The sequence below is a fragment of the Sus scrofa genome, chromosome 4 (assembly GCF_000003025.6).
Source record: "Sus scrofa isolate TJ Tabasco breed Duroc chromosome 4, Sscrofa11.1, whole genome shotgun sequence".
In the NCBI taxonomy this organism is placed as follows: Eukaryota; Metazoa; Chordata; class Mammalia; order Artiodactyla; family Suidae; genus Sus; species Sus scrofa.
The window spans coordinates 100433968-100452517 of record NC_010446.5 but is presented as its reverse complement, the minus strand read 5'-3'; the positions used below and the strand labels follow the sequence as shown (position 1 = coordinate 100452517).

At 46.3% G+C, this 18550-nt stretch overlaps 1 protein-coding gene, 1 long non-coding RNA gene and 2 other non-coding genes across 13 annotated transcripts in view; 2 read left to right on the top strand and 2 right to left on the bottom strand.

The window, feature by feature from the left end:
• LOC100519022 (neuroblastoma breakpoint family member 6-like) overlaps positions 1-5742 on the top strand; it is a 32023-nt gene extending 26281 nt beyond the window's left edge. For all 9 annotated transcript variants that reach the window (XM_021090701.1, XM_021090700.1, XM_005653081.3 and 6 more), the window contains 2 exons: positions 685-890; positions 4392-5742. In XM_021090701.1, the coding sequence (XP_020946360.1) occupies positions 685-881 (197 nt within the window). In that variant the 3' untranslated portion in view covers positions 882-890; positions 4392-5742. The remainder of the gene's footprint in view (positions 1-684; positions 891-4391) is intronic.
• On the bottom strand, positions 78-16966 carry LOC102166500. 2 transcript variants are annotated; one of them, XR_001306410.2, is made up of 6 exons: positions 9383-9467; positions 8709-8966; positions 5956-6023; positions 3225-3788; positions 1622-1837; positions 78-800 (listed from the first exon to the last, which is right to left on the bottom strand). It is a non-coding gene; the product is annotated as an uncharacterized LOC102166500 (long non-coding RNA). The 2 variants fall into 2 exon arrangements; XR_002343716.1 differs by lacking the exon at positions 8709-8966 and having other exon boundaries at positions 1622-1862; positions 9383-16966.
• TRNAQ-CUG lies at positions 8621-8692 on the bottom strand. The gene has a single exon. It is a non-coding gene; the product is annotated as a tRNA-Gln (tRNA).
• On the top strand, positions 10015-10089 carry TRNAQ-CUG. The gene has a single exon. It is a non-coding gene; the product is annotated as a tRNA-Gln (tRNA).

Genomic DNA, 18550 nt, shown 5'->3' with positions numbered 1-18550 from the left:
TACCCACCAGAGCTTCTCTCTCTCCTTCTTCTTGTTTCTGTTCTTTGTTTCAAATTCAGCTCATCAGGAGGCTGTTAGAATGAACCATCAGCACTCTCATTGGTTTAATGTACACGCACACTTTGTGTATGTTTTCATTTATCAGCACACCTTCTATACCTCGTGGGGACTGAGTGTGTCTAAAAAATATGTGTACGGGATGTGTGTATATGTGTGTGTATCTATATACACATGCCCTATGATGTGTATTGATGCACATTTAACATTGTTTCCAGGTTTAGCCTTCCCCAGGGCTTTTCTGCCCTGAGCTTTTCCTTCACCTGTGACTTTGCTTGGTCTCTACACTCTTGTCCCACCGAATAAGTACACCCCGCGTGTGGCATGGTTTCCTTGTCTTGGTCTTTTCTCCCTGGGAACGTTTTGTTTTTCTCAATGTTATTGTTCTCGACACCTTTGGGGCATTTGGGAGCATGTCTGCCTCATGGTAGTCTCACTAGTATCAGGAGTATCAACAGAAGGAAAGAAGTACCAAATGTCTCCAGTGGCTTCCCTCACCACGCACTTCCCGATGGCCCTTCATGTCCCTGGACACTGTCTTTACCGGAGGTCCCTGGGGGTGGAGCAGGGAGTCACAGGAAGATCATGAGTAACGATGGATCCTGTTGGCTGTGGTTTTCTCTTCAGAGCTGGGTCTGGATGCTTCCATCGGAATGAAGACCCCTCCCAAGCTGGAGGGTGAGGGCTCAGCTGCCAGCAGGCAGGAGTGTCGTGTGTGCCACCGCCTTCATGCCTTAAGTTTCCTGAAAGAGAAGATTATCCAAAGAAAACTGCAGTTCAGCAAGTGGAGACTGGCCTGCAGATTCCCTGGCCTCCTTGCTTAGGCTACCGAGGTAATCACCTCTCAGGCTCCTCCATGCCCTTTCTCCTTATGCACCACAGCTCAGTCTCCCACTAGGTTTTCGCTTCCTCCTTTGTGGACTCCACAGCTCTGGCTCCCTCTGCGTGGTCTTTCCTGCTTTCCAGGGGGTCCTTGCCTCTCAGTCTTTTGTTTGCATCTGACTCTGCCGTGCCCCTGCGACTGCTCTCCTGATATTCCCTCTGTCCTACTTTTAGCCCCAGGAAAGCCTGAGCCTGTGGTCTTTTCATCCCAACAGCATCTCTAAGGCTGCTGAATACATGGTGCTTTGCGGGAAACCACACACATTGTTGGCTTCCTCAGCTTCCTTTCCCTCCCCCTCCAACTCCACTGCCTCTTGCATCCAGGACCACGGTCTTAATGACTCACTTGCATGTGGCTTTCCTTTGGTGATGTGGACCTAGGAAAACCCTTCATGCTCAACTTTGTACATGACGACGGGCTGAAGGTGAGAAAAAGGGTCCTGCTTACAAAAGCTACATAAGAACCGGGTCATAGGTGGGAGTGCTAGGCAGGCCTGGAGTCAGGTCCCCTCAGCGCCAGGTGGGCAGTCCTGTGAGGGACTCACTGGAGCTGGCATTCAGTGCAAGACAGTAGGTGGCGCCCTCCTGGCACACTGGCCAAACCAAGATGTAGACACCCGGTTGTCACAGTGCTCAGGACATGAGGGGAGCAGGCATTGAGACCTCCTGCCCTTTGACTCACCTACTCCTTCCACACGTGCAGTAAAATTCCAGAACATGACCTGAGTGGGCATCTGAGACCAGGGAATCTAGGAGAGCGTTGCAGTGAATGAACTTTGGACCAAATTCATGACGACTCAGGGAGAGACAAAGAATACAGAATGAACCTTGCTTCAGACAAACCCAATTGAGAAGGCAGATGGTTTCCATGAGAGTGTCAGAAGGACGACCGGAAACTCTGTGGGGCCAGGCAGAAAGAAGTTCTCGGTGGAAGGGATAGAAAGAAGCAAAATGAACGGTGTGAAGTCGGGTAGGACTCGTGAATAATTCTAAATCATGTGATTTTAAAATTAAAACTGGGTGAGATTTGATCTAATATGAATGTCTTAAACCAATCCATTGAAATTCCGATTTAAATTGAGGTTTGGGCAGTTCCCATTGTGGCTCAGCTGAAGCAAACCCAACTAGTATCCATGAGGACTTGGGTTTGATCCCTGGCCTTACTCAGTGGGGTAGCAATCTGGTGTTGCCAGGAGCTGTGGTATAGGTTGCAGATGCTGCTCAGATCAGGCATTGCTGTGGCTATGGTGGAGACCAGCAGCTGCAGCTCTGATTGGACCCCTAGCCTGGGAACTTCCATATGCCTCATCTGTGGCCCTAAAAAGCAGATAATAATAATAACAATAACAATAATAATAATAATGGTAATCAAATGAGGCTTGGGTCCAGTGTTTTTAAAAGCTCTGCTGGTATACACTTTGGGATTAGAAGGACTATGGATCTGGTAGGATATCAGTCATAGTACCGCAGTGTCCATTTGTGGCTAATTTATATAGAAAAGCTGAATATCAGGCATTGATGGAATTAGCATTTTTCAACATAACTATTTGTGCAGCTGGAGAAGGGAAAAGAGAAAAAAGGTAAGTGGATGGTTTAGATATGTAAGCACTCTGGATTCAAGTTTCTCACAATTTCTAGAGTACAAGATACAGTAAACAAAACAAAACAAAACGTTACATAGAAACTTAGAGTATTAAAAAAAAAAAAAGCCCTCCCCTTAGGAGTTCCCACTGTGGCACAGTGGGTTAAGAACCCGACTGCCGTAGCTTGGGTCACCTTCCAGGTGAGGGTTTGATCCCCGGACTAGTGCGGTGGGTTAAAGAATCCAGCATTGCCACAGCTGTGACTGAGGTTGCAGCTACAGCTTGGATTCAGTCCCTGGCTGGGAACTTCCATATGTTGTGTCTGCAGACATCAAAACCAAAAATCCCCTTACTATAATAATGAAATTTAGTGTTTTCTTTTCCAATATTAAGATGAAACCTGCAGTTTGCTAAGTGGATTTCACATCACACTAATTGTTTCAGAATTGCAGATTCAACTCCTTTTTCTTAATTAAATTTTTTCCTTGTGCAAAACCCCTGTATGAATCTTAGGTCTCGTTCTCCTGTGTTTATCCTTTTTCATGCCCTTCTTTACACCAGCATAAAATACTAAGAGACTATTTCTTCAGGACAAGTTTCCAAAAAACAGTCTTGAGAATCTAGCATTACCAAAACTAATACTTATTTACATTTATCTCAGAGTGTTGTTGGTTTAGATGCTGAGAATACTCCTAGAAATACCTTACAGTGTAGCACCATGAAATCCCCTTCCTAGAATGTTGGTGTCCTTGGGATGCAAATGGTTTGGGCCACAGTGATTCTCGCTGCTGTCTTTTTCCAAGTCCATTTTGTGTTTCTCTCTTTTCCATTCTTTCCTCAGCCCTGTTGTAGCCGCATTTCTCTGTAAAGACTTATTCCTATCCAGGAGGTTGAACAAACAGCCCCTAGTACCTGTAGACCTCTCCAGATTGGAGCCTTTCTTCTCTCTTCCTCCAAAGGTGTGGAAAGGGCCTGTTGCCTGGGTTCTAGGGCCAGGTTTGTCCATAACAGGCCACCTGGGTTTAGTTACTCCGTAGCTCCTTGGCAGCGCAGCTCCTCCTCTATAAAATGCAGAAGTGGGAGTTCCCTTTGTGGCACAGTGGAAATGAATCCAACTAGGAACCATGAGGTTCTGGGTTTCATACCCGCCCTCGCTCAGTGGGTTAAGGATCCGGTGTTGCTGTGAGCTGTGGTATAGGTCACAGACGCGGCTTGGATCTCACATTGCCGTGGCTCTGATTTGACTGCTATGCCACACGTGTGGCCCTAAAAAGCAAAAAAAAAAAAAAAAGGTGGAAGTGGATTAGGATACATTCTGAGGTCCCTGTTGGGTCTCCCATTGCAGGGTGCTCCCTCTGCCTCTCCTCCTCAGAAGACAGGAACACAGAGTTAGGAGAGGGTGTGTTTCTCCACCAAGGACCCTCTGCTCTGGAGCGCAATTTGTTTTGGAATGTGTAAGAGGGATGCAAAGCACACCCATCCCTGGAACAGTGAGAAGGCCATCATTCAGTGCAGAGGAAGGGGCCTCAAGAGGGAAGTGGCTGCGGAGGACTGGGTGGGGGCATCTGGCTAAGGCTCTGCAGCAGCTCTGAGCTGGGATGTCACCAAGCAGTGGTGGGGTGAGGACAGGGGTCCCTAGATCCTGCCCCACAGGCTGGATGAACGTCTAAGGCATGGCTCTCACGTTCCCCTCCAGCCAGCCTGTGGCTCTGCCTTCAGCTCCTCGTGTCAGCAGGAGCCCAGCCTGCTCCTGGCCTCAGTCACCATGTGGCCATCCCTGCAGGCTCAGCTCTCAGCAGGACCCAGCAAAGACGCACATTGGATTTCTCTGTCCTCTCTCACCTCCTCTCCTCTCTCTGTGTTTCACAGGTATCTGTTACTTCCAGAACGAAGAAGAGTTATTGCCCAACCCCAAGAAACCACAGCAGAAAAGATTCCTTTTCCACCTGATGAGAAAGACCTACAACAGCCAATCAAGTTGAAGCCCCAAAGGAACACTGGAGGGATCGTCTCCTGAGAATCAGCATCTCAACCATCACCTCCTCCACCCACCGTTTTTACTCCAAAAGACTGATCTCATGAGAGAAATCGCAGTCATCGGCCTCCTCCCAGTCTTGGGTGTGATCAGTCGATGAGGAGACCAGGGCCCAGATGGACTGCAGTTTGGAGCGACCTTCACCCTTGCTCCTGTCCACATTCATCCTCCTCACACAGGCATCAGGAGCCGCTGGCAGAAGGCCCCATGTCCACCTGGACATTCTTTGTCAGCACACGGGCTGTGGTCGGAGCAGATGCCCTTAACTGTGCAGTGTTCTTGCCGAAAGTGTTTCGCCTGAGTGTCTTCATGAGGTAGTTATCAGACAGCTGCAGAATGTAGGCCAGTGGCCCAGACACCTGGCCTGTCTTTCTTCAAACAGTCCATGTCTCCGCAAGGAAGACAACCAACAGGAGAAGAGAGATTTGGGGTTCCGAAGGACTAAGAAGTTTATGTGACTATAATTCTTGAGTCCTTTTGAACCCCAAACCTCTCCTCACCTTTTGTGATTGTCTTTGACTGTGGGGACATTGACTGGTTTGCAGAGGACAAGTCAGTTGTCTGGCTCACAAGTCTGCATCCTTCAGTTGTCTGATGATTTCCTCCTGATGCAATTCAGGGGAAAGCTTTCGCCAAGAGCACAACGCAGTGCCTGCTGTGTGCTTCCTAGCACAGCCCCGCAGGAGGCTGAGAGTGTCCACACTGCCTGCCACCACTCCTGTCATTCGAGCATTGGACGCTTTGTTCTGGAGGGTCCTGTGAGATCTGTCCATTGGAAAGACCTGTTTTTCTCTCTATAGTCAGTAATTTGATTAGTGGTGTATGAATTGGAGTGTATGAATATCTCATCCTGTGATGCTGTTTCTCTAAAAATTTACTATCCCTTATCCATCCCTGATGTGTGTCCATTGCCATATTTGTGTTTGTATATTGGAAACTTTCTCATTCAGTCATTCTTTATACTTGTATTGCTGCCGTTGTGCTGTGGAAAAGACAATCCCTACCTCTTCCATATTATTAAAGTGGTTTTTTTTTTTGAGTTTCACCGTGGATTCATTCATTTTTTAAATTCAGCGCCATAATCCCTTATTATTTTAGCAATACAATTTCTCATAAATTTGTTCAAGATCTTGGCTATCGTAAAATAGTGTTCAAAGGGATTTAAATAAATTCCGCAAACTGTAATCAGTTGGACGTGTGTTTGTTTCTTACATATATGCTTCCCCTCAGATCCTTCCTTCCTCCTTCCCTACTTTGCTCCTTCATTTCTCTCTCACCCTCACTCCCCCTCACTCTATTTCTTTCTTGGTCTCTTTTGTCCTTTTTAAAAAAATCATTTATTTGTCAAAGACACAGAGTTGTTTGTTTTGTAGCATTCCCACAGTCTAAATTGTATACCTGGGTATACTGTAGTAAATTCTTCTGTCCTCCATATTTCCTCTTTGGTAGGAGAATCTAGAGCAGCACTGTAATAGAAAAAATTTGCAAGCCATATATGTAATTTAAATTTTTCCAGTAGCCACACTGAAAACCAAAACCTATCAACCCACAATAATACAAATATAATCTTCTACATAGCTAATTAATGCTATGCATTAAAGGAAATATAATTGTACCAAAGTTTTAAAATTGTGTTTAGTAGAAAAATATTGTACATGTCCTCAGTTTTTAAGTTTACATTTACATAAATTATAAATCACATACAATTAAAATCCAGTTCCTCAGTCCTCCTAGCCACATTCTGAGTATTCAATAGCCACATGTGTCTAGTGGTCACTATTTCGGACCTGGCCGATGTAGAGACTGATGACATTCATGTTTGATACACTGGCAAGACTATCTCAAAAGTAGTGTTTGCTATCTGATCAGGAGGCACATCAGGTCCTGCGTGCTTCTTCTAAAGACATTAGCAGCCCTTTGACTTCAAGGCCTGGATCCAGTAACTGACGACATGGAGTAAAATGGTGATATTCCATGGTCATATGTTATTACCTGGAACACTTGTCTAAAGAGAAACTTCCCCTGAATACGAAATAGTATTTAATTACTTAGTGGGACCATCTACAAAGAAAACTGCAGCTTAATGAGCAATTCGCCAAACATCTTCTGTGGTCACCAATTAGTTTCTTTTATTTCTCTTTCTTCCCCGTGCTGATATGAACTCAAAGTTTCAAAGATATTGAAGCGTTCCAACCCATTGCAATATAGTCCTTCCTGATACTCTAATTACTTCTGTTTCAGTAGTGAATGTGACTCTCATCTGGCTCCTTCATCCTTTGGGTAAGATTTTTTTTTTTTTTTTTTGTCTTTTTGCCATTTCTTGGGCCGCTCCCGCGGCATATGGAGGTTCCCAGGCTAGGGGTCGAATCGGAGCTGTAGCCACCAGCCTACACCTGGGCCACAGCAACGCGGGATCCGAGCCACGTCTGCGACCTACACCACAGCTCACGGCGACGCCGGATCATTAACCCACTGAGCAAGGGCAGGGACTGAACCCGCAACCTCATGGTTCCTGGTCGGATTCGTTAACCACTGCGCCACGACGGGGACTCCTGGGTAAGATTCTAACAGTCTTTGAGGCCTTTCCAGATAGCAGTATGTCAAGATGCTTCTGTGTCATCTTGAAAATTTACTGCTCCTGACCTAGACTCAGTCATTTCTCTAAGAATCTGGTTCCTTTTCATGCAAAGCACTATTCTCCTCACAAATTGTGTAACCTAGAGATACTCACTGAAATTGGTTTATTTCTAGGCTTTCCAGTGGCCACAACTAGGAAATACATACTCATATTTGCATGGACTCATGTATTCACGTATAGTCACAAGCATGAACAATTCAGATTTAGAACTAAGGGTTTTTTTTTTTAATGGAAATCTATATTTCATCTGCATCTCTCTTCTCTAATACCAGGATTTTCGTTTTTAAGGACCCTGGGAGTAAGAGGAATACAGCACTCTATAGTCTCTTATGCTTTTTCCCACATTACGTGGACAAAAGAATAATGAAATAGCAACAGTGCCACTAACAACAGAATAGGGGAAAGCATATTATTGTGTTTTAGTTGCTTTACGACTTATCCATCCGGTCGTTCCATAAACAGGACACCCATGTTCGTTTTTACATTGTGGTTTCAATCTTTAGAGGGGATTTTTAAAATTTAATTTTATGACTAAATAACATTTAATTTTTTGATTAAAAAAATGAATGTGGCTTCCAATTCAAATCTAACCAAACCAGGTATATCCAATACAGTCCAGCCTTGGTTGTAAGACCTGCAAAATGTCTCAAAAGCCTGGGTAGAGGTGAACCAGGGACCCCTGGTCTCCATAGACGCTTGACTCTGTGGCCCAGGCTCCTCTTTCTGGCTGAGCTTGGAACAAAAGGACAAGATTTCCTGGAGTCAAGGCTCAAATCTTCGCCTAACGGTGGCTTTTCGCGTCCAAGAGAGCTTCAGGGGGGAGACATTGTGAATAAAATCTGAATAAAGTGGTATTGGATCAATTAAAAACCGCAATAAAACAAGGCACCAGAATAAAATACAGTACTTCCAATTCAGGTCTGAACCACCAACACGAAAGCTTAGAGGCAGTCACCCTGGCTGATCAGGGACATCACAGCCCCTCATAGCGACCATTTACTCAGAGGGACAACCCTGCAGGTGCAAGAGGCGCCGTGTGAAGTGGTGCTGGATTCCGTGGATGCAGCCTCTGCCTTTTACTCCAGGGTCCCAGGGTGACCTGACCGGCGGCGGGGCCTTAAATGCCACGGACAGGCAGAGCCGCCCTGGTCCAGCGGGGACACCGCATTCCCCTTCACTTGCCCGCCAGGTCCGTGGGGCCCGTGCAGCTAAAAGAAGCCGGTTTCAGGGACCCAGAGTCCTGGTTCCGACTTCCTGAGGAGGAGGTAGCCCAATGCGAGGGACGCGGCTGTGCGGGGCCCACGGCTGCAGGAGCCGGGGGGCCAGAGCCCGGGGACAGCGCTTGGGTCCTGCCTCCAGGGATCCAGACCTTGGGATCAGAGAGCAGGACTGAGGGAAATGAGTAAAAGCGTCGCCCAAAGGGCGAGGTCCCACCGAGACTCGAACTCGGATCGCTGGATTCAGAGTCCAGAGTGCTCACCATTACACCATGGAACCGCCCACCGGCCTTTACCTTGCAGCCGCTGAGCCAGGCCGCGCGCAGCCCCGCCGGCCCAGGCCCCGCCTCCCGCCGGGCGCGCTCCTCACCCCGCAGCCCCCAGCCCGCTTCCGCCTCGACGCCAGGAGGCTCCGGACTCGCCTGCCCGCGGCCTCCGGGCAGGTTTGTACCAGAGGACGATAAAATCCGTTGAGGTCAGCGACAGGGCAGGGCCCACCCCAAACCCTCTGTTCTGCCAGCATTTGTAGAGTTTCCTGCGCTGAAGTAGAACTCCTGCCAGAAAAAGGGTTACTTTCCTCTTTGTGTCTGTCATCTTCCCGCTCCCCTGGGAGCTCTGAACATCTTCAGAACAGCCTCTGGGACTTCCTGGGATGTCCCCTCCCTGGGACCCTAGGGTCGCAGGGCGCTGCGGGCTTTACTGGCGGAGTGTCCGCTCTGTTAGGAATCAGGTGGAAAGACGACACGTAATCTAATCTCTTATCCTAATGAGTCACTGAGCTTGTTTTCCCTTTTTCCCTTTCAAAACTGTCAAGGGCGAGCAGAATCCGCAAAGCTGGTCTCTCTCTGGACAGGAATCCACCTTCTCCCCCAGATTGCCGGCTTTTCTGACTAAAGCATCTTTCTCTTCAGCAGACACACGCCCCTCCACTATTGGCTCTAGGAGGGAAAAGCCCAGAAGAAACTCTCACCTACTCACACTCGACCACGCTGCTCAGGGCGCCGGCGGTGTGGGTGCTCTGGGTAAGTTGTGTGGGGCCCGGGCCCATTTGGGTCCACCCTGATTCCTAACAGAATGGACTGTGTCCCCCGGTGAAGCCCGCAACGTCCTGCGACTCTAATCTAACCTTGGCCCTGGGGTCCCAGGGAGAAGACTTCCTGGGAAGTCCCAGGGGCTGTTCTGAGGATGCTCAGAGCTCCCAGGGCAGCGGGAAGAGGACCCTTAACAAAGAGGAAAGGAACTTGTTTTTTCTGGTGGGAATCCTACCTCAGCGTAGAACACTCCACAAATGCTGGCAGAGCAGGTGGACTTGGGGGAGGCCTGAAAGCCCTGCCCTGTCGCTGACCCCAGTGGATTTCATGTCCTCCTGGACGTACTAACCTGCAGGGAGGCCGAGGGCAGGCAAGGCCGGCGCCCCCTGGCGTCGCGGAGGACGCGGGCTGCGCGCGGCTGAGGAGCGCGCCCGGCGGGAAGCGGGTCCTGGGCCGGCGGGGCTGCGCGCGCCTGGCTCAACTGCTGGCAGGGACGGGCTGCGGGAGGGTCTGCGTTATGGTGAGCACTCTGGCCTCTGAATTCAGTGATCCCAGCTGAAGGGTCCCCGGTGGTTCCATGGTGTGATGGCGAGCACTCTGGACTCTGAATCCAGCGTGAATCCGAGTTCGAGTCTCGGTGGAACCTCGTCTTTGGGGCGGCGCTCAGCAGTTTTTACTCACTCCTGTTCTGCGTCGGACCCACGCGCTGCCCCGGAACCGCGAGGGCCACACGGACGTGGCAGCACCCGAGTCTTGAAGGGCTCTGATGTCCCTGAGCAGCCAGGGTGACTGCCTCTGAGCTTTCGTGTTAACGGTTCAAGACCTGAATTCCAAGCAGTGTTGTATTCCGGTACTATTTTATTAAGAATTTTAATTGGTCTTATTCCAGTTTATTCTGATTTTGTTCAGAATTTCTCGCCCCTGAATCTCCACTGGACACGAAAGCCGCTGTTAGGGTAAGACCGGAACCTCGACTCCAGGAAATCTCGTCCTTCCGCCCCAGAAGAGGAGCCTGGGCCTCAGATTCCAGCGTCTGAGGAGACCCCCCCAGGTCCTCACCCTTTGCCGCCGGCCGGGCTCCTCCGGGTCGAAGGTGAGACTCGCAGCAGCAACTCCGAGTCCGGACCCTTGGTCTCCCCTTGGACCTGCGCCAACGAGGAGATGCCCCCCCCCCCCCCGGACGTGACCAGATGGAAACACGTTCATTCCCTTCTGCTCCGGAGAAATATTTAGTCAGGAGCCCCAAGGACGTCTTACGTAGTGAAAATATTCGCCGCCAAATCATAGTTTGGGAACTTAGGAAATACAACTTATGCAAAAAAAAAATGTGGGGAGGTCCACTTGAAGGCGGCTGAGGAAAGGCGGGAAGAAAGAGGACGCGATAGTAGGAGACAGGAAGGAACAAGGAGACTCTTAAGAGGACAAGGAGCCCAGAGTTGGTGGGATGCTTCGGCAGTGGGTTTGGGAGAGCGAGGCTCCACTTGTGGAACGTTCCCAGGCATGATTTGACTATCTTTTTGATGCCACGAGCATTCTGGCTCTACCAAGAAGGCCGGAAATAGGTTTGTCTGGAGTTTATCCTTGAAATTTTTCTTTTTATCATTTGGGGGTGGGGGTGGGATGAGGAGGGTTCAGGGTAGGCCGGTAAATAGACTTGCAAATTCTTAGGAATAAAGTCAGGACCTTGTTGAATTCTTTGGGGTTAACTGGCATGTAGCATTCTTTGGGAAATGTTTATATTCTTGAGCGCCCATGCCCTTTTCCAGTGTTGCCATGAGCTGTGGTGTAGGTCACAGATGCGGCTCAGATCCCGCGCTGCTGTGGCTGTGGCATAGGCCGGCGGCTACAGCTCCGATTAGACCCGCAGCCGGGGAACCTCCATATGCCATGGGTGCAGCCCTAAAATAGCAACAATCAAACAGTTAATGTAATAATCGACCTACCAAACTATAATACAAATATATTGGAGGATAAGGCAAGGGGAGGTGTGTGTGTGTGTGTGTGTGTGTGTGTGTGTGTGTGTGTGTGTGAGTGTGTGTATGTTAGTGATGTAAGGAGTAAATGAAAGAAACAATGCCTAAAATTTGAAAATCAAGGATTAGAAATAATTAGGAATAAGAACATAAACAAGTCATTGGTTACATGTGATGAAAATTTGTGGGAGTACATCAGGGGATTGCTGTTTTTCTAAACAAATTTATGAGCATATATAACTGATAAACATATACCCTAAATCAAAATAATTCCTTTGCCGTATATATGTGTGTGTGTGTGTGTGTTTATTTAAAGTTCATTATTTTCATCTTGAATATATATTTTTATGTAATCATATTAATCACTCTTTCATTTATTTATTTATTTTTTTTGTCTCTTGCTGCTGGCCTACACCGGCACCATAGCCCACAGCAACACCAAATCTTTAACTCACTGAGCAAGGCCTCAACCTCATGGTTCCTAGCTGGATTCGTTCCCACTGTGCCAAGATGGGAACTCCATAATCACTCTTTTAGTTTAAGGATTCTGGGTTTGGTACTATGTACGGAACATCTTCCCACTGTTGGTCCATAAAAATTCTGGCAAAAATAAGTTCAAGGAAATGGTAGGTAAGTACTATCCAGCTTTGGCGAAATGGTGGAGAAAAGAATATTCTTGTAAAACATTGGGAATATGACCTGCTGCATCTTCTTTTCAGGGTAATTAGGTGAGAACTAGCAAAATTAGAAATGAGCAAGTATTTTTTAAAAAAAAATTTGTTTAGGGCCACAACCACAGCATATGGAAGTTCCCAGGCTAGGGGTCAAATCGGAGCTGAAGCTGCCAGCCTGCACCACAGCCACAGCAACTCCAGATCCAAGTCGCAGGTCACAGCCATGCCGGATCCTTAACCCACTGAGCAAGGCCGGGGATCAAACCCACATCCTCATGGATACTAGTCAGGCTCATTACCACTGAGCCACAACGGGAACTCCCCTCAATTTTTAAAGGCTATACTCCATTTATAGTTATAGAATATTAGGTATATTCCCTGTATTGTACAATGTATTCTTGTAGCTTATTTCTTTTATACATAATAGTTTATACCTCTTAATTCCCTACCCTTATCTTTCCCCTCCTCCTTCTCTCTCCTACTGGTAACCACTACTTTTTTCTCTATATCTGTGAGTCTGTTTCCTTTTTGTTATATTCCCTAGTTTATTGTATTTTTTAGATTCCACATGTAGGTGATATCATACAGTATTTGTCCTTCTCTGTCTGACTTATTCATTTATCATAATACCCTCCAAGTCAATCCTGTTGTTGCAAATGACAAAATTTCATTCTTTTTAATGGCCAAGTAGTATTCCAGAGTGTATGCATGTGTGTGTGTGTGTGTGTGTGTGTCTGTGTGTGTACACCACATCCTCTTTATCCATTCATCTGTTGAGGGATGCTTAGGTTGCTTTCATATCTTGGCATTTGTAAATAATGCTGCTATGAATTTTGGGGTGCATCTATCTTTTTGAATTAGTGGGGTTTTGTTGTTGTTGTTGTTGTTGTTGTTGGTTTGTATACATACTTAGGAGTGACATTGCTGGGTCATGTGGTAGTTCTCTTTTTAGTTTTTTAGTTTGAGAAACAGTGGCTGCACCATTTTACTTTCCCATCCACGGTGTCCTTTTCTCCACATCCTTGCCAACATTTGTTATTTGTGTTCTTTTTGATGATAGCCATTCTGACAGGTGTGGGGTGATACATCATGATTTTGATTTGCATTTCCCTGATGATTAACAATGCTGAGCATTTTTTTATATGCCTGTCGGCCATCTGCTTGTCCTCTTTGAAAAAATGTTTATTCAGGTCTTCTGCCCATTTTTAAATTTTTGTTCATTTGTTTTGATGTTGAGTTGAATGAGCTGTTTATATATTTTGGATATTAACACCTTGTTGGTCGTATCATTAGCAAATATTTTCTCCTATTCAGTAGGCTGTCTTTTCATTTCGTTGATGGTTTCCTTTCTGTGCAAAAGCTTTGAAGTCTACTTTGGTCCTATATGTTTATTTTTGCATTTGTTTCCTTTGCTCTAGGAGACAGATCCAAAGAAATATTGCTATGATTTATGTCAAGGAGTGTTCTACCTACATTTTCTTCGAGGCGTTTTATGATTTCTGGTCTTACATTTACTCTTTAGTACAGTTCGAGTTTATTTTTGTATATAGTGGGAGAAAATGTTCTAATTTTATCCTTTTACATGTAATTGTTCCGTTTTCCCAGCACCGCTACTTAAGAGGCAGTATTTTCTCCCTTGAATATTCTTGCCTTCTAGTAGATTAATTGACCATAAGTGTGCGGGATTATTTCTGGGTTCTCTATTATGTCCCATTGGTCTCTGTATGTGTCTGTTTTGTGCCATACCGTTTTGATTACTATAGCTTTTTGGTGTAGTCTGAAGTCAAGGCGAGTGATTCTTCCCGCTCTATTATTCTTTCTCAGGATTGCTTTGGCTATCTGGGGTCTTTTGTGTTTCCATACAAAATTGAAATTATTTGTTCTAGTTCTGTGAAAAATTCCCTTGATATTTTGATAGGGACTGCATTGAATCTGTAGATTATCTTGGGTAGTATGGTCATTTTAACAATATTAATTCTTCCAATCCATTAACACATATACGTTTCCATCTGTTTGTGTTGTCCTCAGAAATGAGCAAATATGTTGATCTGGCAATTCCATTTCCAGGAATCTACGGAGAAACAGACAAGTGATGGCTGATTATGTATAAGGCAGTTCCCTGCAGTAGTTTTTGCAGTAGTAAATACTGGAGCCAGTTTCATGACCATCAGTTAGAAAATGTTTGAATAATGATCTATTTATATCAAGAAGGATGATAAATTTTTTTTCACTTTTTAGAGCAGCGTCTGTGGCATATGTAAGTTCCCAGGCTAGGGGTTGAATGGGAGCCAAAGCTGCCAGTCTATGCCACAGCCACAGCAATGTGGGATTCAGGTCACATCTGTGACCTACACCACAGCTCACAGCAATGCCGGATCCTTAACCCACTGAGCAAGGCCAGGGATTGAACCCACATCCTCATGGATATTTGTTGGGTTTGTAACCTGCTGAGCCACAACAGAAACTCCAAGAAGGATACTAATTAAACAAAGCAGATAATGAAAATGCTGATGGCAATGGCAGTGATAACAGCCAATGTGTACTGAACATTTACTATGGGAGAAGCCTAGGCTCAGGGCTTTACCTACACATCTCATTTAAAACCGCATTTAAACTTTGGACAACCCAAGTACTCCATTTGGTTCATTTTACATTAGCAATGAAGGTACAGAAGTCAAGGAACTTGTTCTACCAATCCGGTTTCCTGCCCAGAGCCTGTGGCTTCACCACAGGTGTGACCTGAGTTCTCTTGTTCTCCATTTTAGGGATTCCCAGTGTTCCAAACATGCTAAGGTGTAAAAACCTAGCCTCTGGAAAAGTAGGGGAAGATATTTGGTGAGTGTGGGTTAGATAGGCTCTGGAGTTCCAAAATGGACTTTTTGCCCAAGACAGCATTCTTTGCTAGACGTACCTGAGGAAGGCTAGAGTCTTGAGAGGAGAAACTTGAGGGTAAGGAGCAGGTATCCCAAGGAAAGATGGAAAAATAGCTTTCCCATAAATATAACCATCGCCAGGTGGGCTCAAATCACCAAGCTTTTGGCCAACTGCTCAACACTCTAACCAGTTACACCACAGAGACACCTGCTTGGGGTACCAGTGGGCTGCCAATCAATCATAGCATACATAATCAAAGTGTTCATAAGGCGCAAACTGGTTATAAAATAGGTACTGGGGATGTCAGGTGTAACACGATGACTTTGGTTAACATTGCATTGGAAAGTTATTAAGAGAGTAAGTCTTAAGAAGTCTCATCACAAGGGAAAAAAAACCCATCTTTTTCTATCTGTATCAGATGATGGATGTTAACTAAACTTATTGTGGTAATTTCATAATGTGTGTAAGTCAATTCATGATGATAAACACCTTAAACTTATACAATGCTCTATGTCAATGACATCTCAATAAATCTGGAAAAATGTATTACACATAATCAGCTAATTGTACAGCGGCACCTGAAGTGTTCTCTACCCACATCAACTCCTTTGTTTTGCTTAGCCTCCATCCCCACTTCAGAAGCTTGGGGAGCCGGAGGCATAGAGACCAAGAGTCATATGATTAGGCATGTTTGGGCACTGGCATGGAGCCAGAGGAGCGGAGGACAGTGATGATCAAATGACAAGTCCCCATGTGAAACTGCTGCCTCTTTTATCTGAAGTCATTCAATATCCAAATCTTCGCTCTGCTTCACCTGTGGTGCTCCTCGCCAGTCCCGCCTCCCCCGCCCCTTCCCAAAGAGCCCAGGGGGCCAGTGCGCAGGCGCGGGGGGTGGGGGTGGAAGACCAGAATCTACTGGGCCCCTACCGCACTGCCTGCCTCCATGCCTCTAGAGGAGGAATCCACCGGGCACCGACCTTGCTTTTGCTCTGGATGCGACGCCTCGCCTGGAACCCTGTCTGGCAACTGTTAGGCACCCAGTAAATGTTCGGTGAAAGAATGCATTCGCTGCAGGGGTCTGGAGGAGAGGCGAGAGGCACCAAGAACTCCACGGTGGACTTAGATTTTAATCCCAGGGAATCCCCAGAATGGGAAGACATAAAAGGGTTTTCAAAGGCGGCCGCTCCTTAAAACCTCTATACCTGGCGGCTGGCGCACGGAGAAGTGGTGGCGGGTACCCGGGCTGCAGGGCCTAAGCGGCAGAGCGTGCAAGGCTGCCTCCCCGGAAGCCGGATTCCACCCGTACCTCCAGGCCCGAGCGATGCAGCGCCGCTTCTGGGGCGTGTTCAACTGCTCTTGCGCTGAGGCCTTTGGAGTCCTGGCTGCTGCCTCCGTCAGGCTGGCCCTTGGCAGTTAGATGAATGCGGGCTTCTGCGTCTTGGGCGTTATTAGGATGCTTACCACCAGTCAGTCCTCAGATGTGGACGTTCTTTAGCCTGGGCCTCACTTTCTCTGTGTCTCCAGGCTTGCATCTGTCACGGTGACTTTTTCCAAATATCCTCAGCTCCATGTGCTTATAGGAGACCACGGGATGCAAGAGATGTTTCTCTAAGTGGAAGATCAGTCGTTTTTCAAAAAGCAGAGAGATGCATCTCCAGCTAGGATGCGGAAGCGTTCACTCTATCTCCGTCCTCATTTCAGAGCCATGTTACCCTGATAAGAGAATGAACTATGTATCCATATTTGTCTTTGTGGTGTGCACCCTAGATGATGGATTGGACCTTATTTTGTTTGCTCTGGAGCTGCCAATTTGACGTCCAGGTTAAACAGGCAATGGCCTGATAGGTCAGTGTTATTATTTTTCCCGGTTTTAAAATTTTACTTATTTCTTTTTCATTAGGTAAAATTCAGTGGTTTGTTATTATTTACAAAGTTTTCAACCATCACCACTGTCTAATTCTAGAACATTAAACAAAATTTTATTGAAGTAGGATTGATTTACAATGTTGTGTTGGTTTCTGCTGTACAGCAGAGTGATTCAGTTATACATACATACATTCTCTTTCATATTCTTTTCCATTATTTCCATTCTGGGTTATTGCTGGATGTTAAGTATAGTTAACATCCTGTGCTATACAGTAGGACCTTGTTGTTTGTTTATTCTATATATAATAGTTTGCATTTGCTAATCGCAAACTCCCCATCCTTCCCTCCCCTATCTCCTTCTGCCTTGGCAACCACAAGTCTGTTTTTCTATATCTATGAGTCTGTGTTCATGGCTAAGTTCATTTATGCCATGTTTTAGATTACACATATAAGTGATACCATAACGTATGTCTTTCTCTTTCTGGCTTGCTTAGCTTAGTATGATGGTTTCTAGTTTCCATGTTGCTGCAAGTGGCATTCCATTGTGTATGTGTGTGTGTATGTGTGTATGTATGTAGGTATGTACATCTATCTATCTATCTATCTATCTATCTATCTATCTATCTATCTATCTATCTATCTATATCACATCTTCTTTGTCCATTCATCTGTCCATGGACATTTGGGTTATTCCCATGTCTTGGCTATTGTAGATAGGGCTGCTTATGAACATGGGGTGCATGTATCTTTTCATAATTCCAGAACATTTTATCACCACAAAAAGAAACTCCCACACCCATTACCAGTCACTCTCCATTCCACACTCCCCCCACCCCCACCCCCACCCCGGCCCCTTGGCAATCAAATCTACTTTCTGTCTCTGTGGATTTGCCTATTCTGGACATTTCTTAAATGATCGGACAATATATGGCAAAAAATAAATAAAATCTTTATACTCACAGCTGACTTAGAACTGGGCCAAGGTCCTGATCACAGAAATGTTTAGAGGATGCCGCCCAGGATGTCACTCCCCACCTGGACATTGTGGTGGCCTCAGCCTAGTGGAGGCTTGTGGCAGGGAGAATGGTAGATGAGAAAAGCTGAAGAGGAGAAGAAAGTGAGTGGAAGTGAGGGCAGTCTGGAGTATCAGAAAGAAAGGGCAAAGGGACTAGAAGGGAAAAGAAAACTGAGGGACACCAACTCTAGCCACTGAAAGAAAACTGCTTTGCAACTGCAGCAACATTGACTTGAATCCTTATGAAGTTATCGAACTTACTGCTATTTTCCTCTCTCTCTCGTTCTCTCTTTTTTTTCTTTGCCCATGGCATATGGAAGTTCCAGGCCAGGGACAGAACCCACACCAGAGCAGTGGCCCTGAGCCACTGCAGTGTCATCACTAGATCCTTAACCTGCTGTGCCACAAGGGAAATCCCTGTTTTCCTCTTTTAAACCCCCATTAAAGTCAGTGATGTTCTGTGATTTCCTGCTTTGAAACTGGAGACCCCAAACAGTTGAGTCAGGCTCTTGACCCCACCTGGTGGGACTCCCAGCCTCAGCTCAGGGCTGGGAGTGGAGACCTGCCTAACCTGGAGGGAACACAGCAAGTTGCCTGGCACCAAAGCGCCAGCATCCCCCCACCCCTATGCCCAGACCACCTAAAGATCTGACTGTGAGGAAGTAAAGGTGACCACAGAAACTCTGCACCTGGAACCGATAAGTT